General features: G+C 48.9%; 1 protein-coding gene across 1 annotated transcript in view; it reads left to right on the top strand.

The window, feature by feature from the left end:
- Nucleotides 1-9,874, top strand: part of LOC119094208 (lachesin-like) — a 54,849-nt gene that overhangs the window by 24,463 nt on the left and 20,512 nt on the right. Inside the window, exon 3 of the mRNA XM_037217284.1 lies at nucleotides 6,911-7,118. Coding sequence (XP_037073179.1) covers nucleotides 6,911-7,118 — 208 coding nt within the window. The remainder of the gene's footprint in view (nucleotides 1-6,910; nucleotides 7,119-9,874) is intronic.

Here is a 9,874-nt window from a genome sequence, read left to right as displayed (position 1 = left end):
CTCAGCTAAAACGGGCTGGAAATAGCACACCTACTTAAAATAGATTCAGTCCCAATACATCAGACTGCACACGCCGTAACTCTTCGACCACTAACGTCCGTTCCCAGCCACCTTTTGAATAACCTGCTCGGTGGCGGTGCAGTCTTCCCACGCCAGACTTCCCTGCCGTAGTTGTGGGAGGAATCTCCTCCCAAAGGGTAAAGGCGAGGCTCTCAAGGAAATCACGATTTGCGCACATCGTGCGTGAGTGAAGCAATATAGCTGTCCAGGTAGCACCAACAGGCAAGGACTGAATGAAAGGTGATGTCACATGCACTGTTATGCTGGACACCTACCGAACCAAAACATGCTTTTTAGGGGCCACAACAGTGCCAATTTTTCACCAGTCGCGGAGAAACTTTCAGTTTCCATTGTTATGAATTGTTCCGGCCCCAGTGAGATACCAAGGGTTCAATTCTGCCGTTTGATTTATTACCCGAATGCTATTACTGCGTAGAACACTGATTTGGGTCTATCATCCGCTTATCTGATCCTGTTCAGAATAGCTGTTACAAATGCGCTTGGCATATTGAAGAAAGTCTTGTTGTTTGATCTGGGGAAATCATGATTTGATACAAGTACGTGGCTGTAAAATGCCGGAAATGATCATGCAAACGTCTATCTGTGTCAAAACCCTATAGAGATGCGTGACGGCTCATTTCAATATCCCCGTGGTAATTGCTTTCAAGCCCAGCAGATTTTGTGTTTTAAACGTTAGAAATTATATGACCTGGAGTAGATATCCAACCACTGTATTAAGTCGAAACGTTCCCTTCAAGGGGTGCCCTTAACCTAATCCTAGGGACGTTTTCTCATTCGTCCTCCGAGGAGAGAGCCTCAGAGGCCCCTGATAAAATTTTGAGAATTATGCAACTTACGGCCACGAAGGAAACGGCATTAACGTCAGCCTGCATGAGATTTGTGTATCATCTTTTACGAAATATTAGTATAGGAGGAGTTTTGCTCTGGTAAAAGTACTCTTATTTTGGTGCGACAGCACGTCATGTACGATCAAGATATGAACGTGAAATTTGCGTACTCTCTTTTAAGGAATATCAGTATGGGAGGATTCTTACGGTTAGAAAAGTACTCTAATATTGATGCGGCAACATGTGATGTACGAGGAAGCTATGAAGAGGGTCTCTGAGACGTCAAAACAAATCTTGTGAGGCTCCGTCGGGATCATATTCTACAAATGAACGGACAGAACGGGCTCCTTCCATGGGAAAATTCACCCTAAAAGTTGTGCCGACATATTCCCCTCTCGCTTCCCCTTTCGGTTGTAGTTCTAGGACCGCTGAGGGAGAACACGCGGCTGTCATCTGTGAAGGGTCCGGAGGGACTGATCAGGGGCCGTCTGACTAGTCCGAAGTCTGTATGTTCAGAAAACACCCTAACCAGATCGGAATGCTCCCATTTGACTGGTCTGAGCTAACTGCCGAGTTAACTCGGTCTAGCTGGCGCCCACATTGTAGCGGTTAAGCTGCGCGTCTGGGGAACAGAAGCATGGGTTCGATTCCCCACGGTGTCTGCTTGTCTTGCCAGGATGAGAAGCAGGCGACACCATGTAGCCTGAACATCTGAGTGCATCATCAAACCCCAAAGGCACACAACTGTATTAAAGTCGCACTACTCATGCAACCAGATGTTTGGTTCGACCTCATATATTGTTTTTTAATGAACGCGAGGCACGTCGTCACGCCCCTTTTCAGGAGCGTCCACGACTGCGTTCGCCACATTAGCGCCTAGGCGTCGTAATGCAATCGGGATTCGAGTTCGTCCCGTCCAAAAATACCATCAAGACACCCCCACCCCCTCTTCCCACGGACCCGAGAGGCTGATGAGAGCGGCCGGACGGCTCAGTTCTACCCCCTCTGCTCATGAGGCCACTGCAAATATTTTCGTAATAACTAATGCAGTTTAAACTAGCGAATGCTTTGCGCCTTCTGGCCGCCGAATGGCGCTTGGTCCGTTCCAGGTTGGTCCCATGAACTGGTCTCCACTGGGGCGTTCCTTCTTCACGTTTGAGGCGATGGCTGGTGCATTCTAATTGTCTGTCTCGTGGCGATCGGCGGCCCTGCTGGCGCAGCAGTCCGTGGTGCCGGCGGCCTCTTGCACCGACTAGCAGCCGTCAGACGCATCCTGCTGGTCGAATCCAGCCGACGCCTGTCAGGGGTGCAGTCTAATTCTTTTCCCGACCCGAATGGCCGAGCACGGGTATTGGATTCTTGACCTCGAAGGCGATTTCGGGCGGCTACAGATGTAAAGCCCGCTTTCAATTTGAAGCGCAAGACTTTACGACAATGGGAAATTGGAACGCAATTTGACATCGCTTCAGCATTCAAGTGAGCACACCGTCGAGAATACAACGTCGGTTTTTCGTAATGAGTGAAGTGCTGACGGTGAATGCTAAACATCGTAGGACTCAGTTTTTTTAACACGCATCTGAAAATCAGCAGGTACATGTATATGTACACTGAATGTAAAGCGTGCATTCCATTACCAAGCACAGCAGTCAGCAGTATGTGGGAAATAGCATTATTCTTTAATTGTCCGCGACCGAAAACGGTCTGGAAATATCAGCTATCAATTCCCCACTGCTCCCGAACACATCGAGGCAACATCCGTCGGAGACGGTCTGGAAAGGTCAGCTATCGATTCCCCACTGCTCCCGAACACGTCGAGGCAACATCCATCGGACACGGTCTGGAAAGATCAGCTATCGATTCTCCACTGCTCTCGAACACATCGAGGCAACATCCATCGGAAACGGTCTGGAAAGATCAGCTATCAATTCCTCGCTGCACCCAAACATGTCAAGGCAACATGCATCCTTGTGTGCAATGTAAAGCTGATCAGTATTAAGCTATCGAGCTTTTACTGACTGAGCACTGTTGAGCCTATTCAATACTGGAGTTTATACCCATAGCCGTGATGATGGCTCGCCAAATACAGGTGTGTTAAGTTATGGCTTTTGAGTTTGTTTTATCGACAGCAGATCCTTTGGAGACTGTTCATATCTTTTGATAAATACCGTACACTGATCAACACAGTCTTAAACTCATAGAAATGGAAAAAAACTAAGCCGTAAAGCTCACTATATTTGACAGACATAGCCTCTGCAGGTGACTTTAAAGTTTTTTTTTTTGGGGGGGGACCATATTACATAGTCCAAAACCTAATACGATTCCGGAACGTGGAACGTTATGAGAACAAGCATACGCCAACATTGTACCGGCAGTGTCTGAGGGTCCACAGTGAGGATCATGCGCCAATGTCTGGGTCGAAACATGTGGGACGAGTGTTCAGTGTAACTGCACAGTGACTCACGAGATATGTCGATATGCGGACAGGACAGATTGTCCCGTTTTGCCCCCATAGACGTCCCACGGTTTTGATTTTTGTTAAGCTTTGAGTTACACTCTATGTGTCACCATAAACTACCAGTTTTCAAACTGACCTGAAGAGGCCACGTCTGCCGGTAGCAAACTTTGCGGCTTGCTTTTGAATTTATTTTAGTTTGAGACTGCAGCCCACAGCGTACGGTATATTTAATTTGCTTTGACAACCAAGTGCTTCCAAAAATGCATGCAACGAAAGGTATGGTACTTGATACCCCACAAAGGCACAGTGTTCATATCTGGTATTCGAGTAACCGATAATCTGGCAAAAGGCTTATGGGCTTAGACCGATTAAATGCGTCACACGAAGAAATTGTGTTTGAACAAAAGAATACGGGAATGGATCCTGACATCAGATCCTTGAGTCCTGGAGGTAAGATTTTCGAAGTGTCCAACAATCATTTTACAGTGCTAACAGACTATCTGGCATCAGGGATCTCTTTTCATGCTCTGCCCGTGGATATCCTGGATCTTGATCTTGTCTGGAAATGTGTTTGAATATATTTCAGTTCTAGGAAATTAGTGGAAGGAAATTAACATGACCTCCTTACGATAATAAGGTACTTAATATTTGTTACAGGGACAGGGACAGTTACGCTTCACATTTTAAGATATTGAATCAAGCATCAGATATGATGAAATAAGCTCCCTTACAAACACCGGCATACTTTCAAGTGGAAAGGAATGTTTTAGACAGTGCAGTTTCTCTGTTCAGTAGACATGCTCCTCAATACATCATTGTTTGATTACGTCATCGTACTTTGCACAGCGTCGGTTAAGAGCCAATAGACAATGTCTGAAAATCGCGCTCACGAGCGCCAGCTATGAACGACTCTACGGCTATATTTTTATTGGCCTTGATCGTCGCATGGCTAATTGACTGACAGGATTTGAATGACATTAATGTGGCGTTATGGATGCTCGGGTGACCTTAAAATAGTCTCCCCGAAAAAGCCCGCACGTCTTCTCGGGCGTATAGCTCAGAAACTTGAGAGGTTTAGTTCTTTAGAAGGGGAAAGCTGTGAAGTGGACAAATGGATATTCGCGATGGCTAGTTCAGTTCAAAGCTCGATACAAATGTTGAACACCCCCTGTAAGTGAGTTGTATATTCAATAGTGTTTCGGTCACAGACGTTGGTCACAGAATCGAAAAGTTCAAGTATAGAGCGGACATTAAATGCTAGCCAGCGCTGACATCGTTTTTACCCCAGCACACACATGGTCAAATGGCTCACGCTTCCTTTACTTTGACCGAACAGACTACAATAAATCAAGATGTTGACCATGATTTGACTTCTGGATCACGAATCAGGGGTCGGTGTCGTGTGGCTTCTCGAGAAAGCATGCAACATCGACTGGATCAACGACGCCGTGAAAAGCAACAGCAGCGGGATCATCATCATCACCGTAAAAACATTGACCTCAACATCAGCAGGAACACCATGAGCACGACCGAGATCGAGACCTGGTCGGCTTTCTTACGTTACCTCATATGGATGAAACTTTGTGTGTAAAGATAAGATCGGCTGCCACAATCAGTTTTAAATTTTCGTATAGCTTGACAAAACCAGAATGCTTTTAAACGCAATATAGTTTAGTCGGCTTTCTCGCAACCGGTATGCCCATCCGGTAAATATTTGGTAATACATGCATGTCGGGTTTGAAAGATAATTTTTTAACGTCTGGTGCTGTGTATTGGATGACGTGTTTAAGACGAGGGTAGTGGCGAAAGTGTATCGTATATTGGTGAATCAAAAAGACACAGTCGGCTACCGTTTAACGACAATGTCCTAGGCGCAAAAAATCTCCTGAGCCCGTAATTGGTGATGACGTTTTTTTCTGTACACCGATGATGAGATGCGGCACAATAAGTATCCCATGTCTGCTTAAATTATGCAAAAAAAAAAACAAGATCCCCCATCGCCGAATAAGGGAAATTATCAAAATGCTCTACCTGAAACAATCCCCTACTTAACAGAGACATTTCATCGTGTAGAGTTATTTGGTTTTATCTATGCAAGGCTAGTGCAATTTGTTGCGTGTGATTTACAGTGTTTTGTTCGGTTAGTGTGAAAAATGGGCGCCATTTGATCACGTGTATGCTGGGAAAAGCGTTGTCGGAACTGGCTAGCACACGATGTCCGCTCTATATTTTGACTTTTTGATTCCGTGGGCAAAGCTCGTGACCGAAAATTCATTAAGAATACCCTTTTTGTAACGAATATCACTTTTGCAATTATCGCAATGTCATCTAAATCTCCCTTAATAATTAGCATGCGTTACATTGCACGGGAGCTTTACCATCTCAGGGCTATCTTCCAGCACCCTGGATCTTTTGAAACTTTAATTACAGGATTCTTGCAGATTTAAGATGTGTTATCAGGATCCTAGCACATGTCTGTGTCGAAATACCTCGCAGAGCAGCCGGCTTTCCACTTTTCAGTGCGCATACCATTGCAATCGAAACCATGCATGGACAGTATGGCCTAATATGTAATTGACACTCAGAACAGGCGCACGGAGGTTTCTACCCAGGTTTTCCAAATCTTGTTATGCTCCTCCAGATGGTTCGGGATGCACACAAAATACATTAGTTGCATTGGTTGCATTCGCATTCTGGTTGCACCGATCCCCTATCCCGGGAGAGGGCTATTGTGATAAGTCTGCAACTGCAATGCGTGTTGTCTATGGTCACACTGTAGCGTTCAGGGTATATTTGGCTGCGTTAGGCCGAGGTATATGCGTTCTTAAGCTGTGTGGCTGCTGAACTCCAGTTAACGGTAATTGGCAGCTGACGTGATGGTGATGACTCACGGGCGGCAACGCCTTTGCAGGCAGCAAGAAAGCGAGCTCATAGGCAAAGGTTGTTCCAAGTGTGGTATGCTGAATAATTTTCATATTTTGTATATCGTTGTGCCATCTAGCTTTACCAGACCTACAGAGCCATCTTGCCTGAAATTTCACAAGAATATGTTGTCTACCCCGGTACAGATTGGTCGTGCCCGCTCTGCCCTGCAACCGACTACCCGTGTCCGCCTTACCCCTGTGCTGACTGCCCTGGTCCGCCCTGCCGCGGTACAGACTGCCCGTGCCTGATCAACCCGGAACTGACTACCCGTGTCCGCTCTACCCCGACATTGACTACCCGTGTCCGCCCTGCCGCGGTACGGACTGCCCGTGCCCGATCAACCCTGGAACTGACTACTCGTGTCCGCTCTGCCCCGACATTGACTACCGTGTCCGCTCTGCCTCTACATTGACTTCCGTGTCCGCTCCGCCCCTACATTAACTGTCCGCGTCCGCTCTGCCTCTACATTGACTGTCAGTGTCCGCTCTGTCCCTACATAGACTGTCCGCGTCCGCTCTGCCCCTACATTGACTGTCAGTGTCCGCTCTGTCCCTACATTGACTGTCCGTGTCCGCTTTGTCCCGGCACTGACTGCCCTCATGGCCGGCTCGTGCGGCGGCAGGTGGGCTGGATGAAGTCGGACACACGCACCATCCTTACCGTGTACGACCTGGTGGTGACCAACAACCCGCGCATCAGCATCAGCCACGACCTGCAGCACACCTGGAGCATCCACATACGGCAGCTGAAGAAGTCCGACCACGGCTGCTACATGTGCCAGCTCAACACCAAACCGATGCGCAGCCAGATGGGCTGCGTCGACGTGCAAGGTCAGTCAGGTCACCATCCAGCTCCCAGGGTCAGCCAATAAACCAGCCAGCTGCCGGGATCAATCAGTAAACCAGCCAGTAAACCAGTCAGGTCACCATCCAGCTCCCGGGGTCAGTCAGTAAACCAACTAGCTGGCGGAATCACTCAGTAAACCATCCATCTTGTTAGGATCAGTCGTTAACCAGCCAGCTGTTCAGGCCAGTCAACAACTCACCACGGCCTACGCACGGCGTCAGCAGCTCACCATGGCCTACTCCTTACCGTTCAGCTTCCATGGCCAACTAGCTCACATTGTTTTTAGCCATGCGGCCCTCAATTGTCCTCAGCAGATTGATCTCGGTTCAAGTTGACGGACACAGAATCGCTCGGTGGTGGTACTAAATGCGTTACTATCACCGATTTTTCGGGAAAACGTATGGCTTAAGGGTCATGCACAAGCTGTCTTCACTAATTCATGTCATTGTTTTTATTGTTGTTTGTTCGGGTTTTATCCCGCGCTGACTACAAGGGTCATTCCTATCACATCCCATCGCGTGTAAGACAATCGCGAATCAGACGTTAGCAAACCAGATTATATGGTTGGAATATGTTGTTGCGGTGCAGTACAAAGATGCGTTTATGCACAACCAGCTTATTTAATTTCAATGGTATCTTTGGGAACTATCACATTTTCGTCTTGTACATTGGTTGGACAACACTGGACAACACATTGGTCATGTGCTGTCCAGTATTGTTCAACACTTCATGGTCAACGCCTTGGTCATGTTTCAGTTGATCAACGTAAACAGCTATGACCAATTTCTGAGCACTGATCACGAACATAGCGCTTAAAATTGCTGAATGACTCTAACGTTCAAGATAAGTGGATGGAGGAGGAGCGGCAACATGGGCTTGACGCTGAACATTATGGAAAGGAACATGTCACATGCCTCGCGGCTCGGGCTAAATGGATCAACCATTTGGTACAGCAAATCTTCCGGCATGCTCCAAATATTCTTCCAAACTTTCTGGTACCAGGACGTCCACATTAAAACCGTGATTTTCAAGTCCCTCTTCGAAAGGGGGAGGGTCACTGGCCACATGGTCGCCCCGGTTAGGGAATGTGTCTCGTACTGGCCACATGGTCGCCCCGGTTAGGGGATGTGTCTCGTACTGGCCACATGGTCGCCCCGGTTAGGGAATGTGTCTCGTACTGGCCACATGGTCGCCCCGGTTAGGGGATGTGTCTCGTACTGGCCACATGGTCGCCCCGGTTAGGGGATATGTCTCGTACTGGCCACATGGTCACCCCGGTTAGGGAATGTGTCTCGTACTGGCCACATGGTCGCCCCGGTTAGGGAATGTGTCTCGTACTGGCCACATGGTCACCCCGGTTAGGGAATGTGTCTCGTACTGGCCACATGGTCGCCCCGGTTAGGGAATGTGTCTCGTACTGGCCACATGGTCACCCCGGTTAGGGGATGTGTCTCGTACTGGCCACATGGTCGCCCCGGTTAGGGGATATGTCTCGTACTGGCCACATGGTCGCCCCGATTAGGGAATGTGTCTCGTACTGGCCACATGGTCGCCCCGGTTAGGGAATATGTCTCGTACTGGCCACATGGTCGCCCCGGTTAGGGGATATGTCTCGTACTGGCCACATGGTCGCCCCGGTTAGGGAATGTGTCTCGTACTGGCCACATGGTCACCCCGGTTAGGGAATGTGTCTCGTACTGGCCACATGGTCGCCCCGGTTAGGTGATGTGTCTCGTACTGGCCACATGGTCGCCCCGGTTAGGGGATATGTCTCGTGTGTACTCCCATAATTAACGGCGTGTGGGAGGGATGTGTCACGTGGTTCGGTGCTGGGCGCGCGTGAAGCGACGAACTGGTGTGTCAAGATATGAGAGGGAGTTTTGTAAACATAGGTGACGGTCAGTGTTTTAATAGTTTAGCATAGAAGTGAGGCTGGAATTGATCTGCCCAGACCGTGGGGGGCACTCGCGCCCGACGTGGGTGGGCATGGTGTTACAGACCGGTGACGCGCGCTTCAGCGCGGCGGCACGCTCGTTAGCCGGCGCCGAGTATATTTTGATTTTGTCGTTGAAGGTGGCCATGTGGAGACGCAGCGGCTCGTCATGCGGCCCTCGCCGGTCCCGTGTCGCGGCCTGGCGCGATTTACGGGCCACACCTGCATATTCCCGAAGGTCTCCTTTGGCTATGGCGCTAGGCTGTGGGCTAGCTGGACGTTCGTTTTGTTCCCTTGGTTCTTTTTAATTGCTCGGGGCGGCCGGACCCTTGCCGCACTCCATTCAACGCGCCCGCGCCCACGCGTGCGCGTGCATTTTGGTTTTCTGTTTGTTTTGTTTTTTAGTTTTGATTGTCTTGTTCAAGCGGAGCACTTGCTTTGGAATCGACGGGGCCAGCTCCCGCCGAACAGTCAGGCTTTCGTCCGATGCGCAATATGCCGTCCTTTCTCGAAGATCGAATCATGTATGAACCATAACCGAAGGATGATAGACATGGAACGCGCTCGAGCGGCACGAGCTGACTACGGCGGGGTTGAGGAGCCAGACGACCACGGTCCTGATTTTACACAGATGTATGTTTTTGGGTAGCACGACCCGAACACGCAGTCTTGCTCTCTCTTTTCAGCTAAAAGACTGTCAGCTCGTTTCGCTGTCTCTCACTCGACTTCAGGCGCGACGGCATAAAGAGGCAAAAGTCATTCGTGGCCAAGGACCAATTGGGACTGTCCGGGGTGCAGGATTACGCA

This window comes from Pollicipes pollicipes, unplaced genomic scaffold, assembly GCF_011947565.3.
Source record: "Pollicipes pollicipes isolate AB1234 unplaced genomic scaffold, Ppol_2.1 Scaffold_4002;HRSCAF=4701_pilon_pilon_pilon, whole genome shotgun sequence".
Taxonomy (NCBI): domain Eukaryota; kingdom Metazoa; phylum Arthropoda; class Thecostraca; order Pollicipedomorpha; family Pollicipedidae; genus Pollicipes; species Pollicipes pollicipes.
The sequence above is the reverse complement of the archived record's forward strand: the minus strand, read 5'-3'. Positions and strand labels throughout refer to the sequence as shown.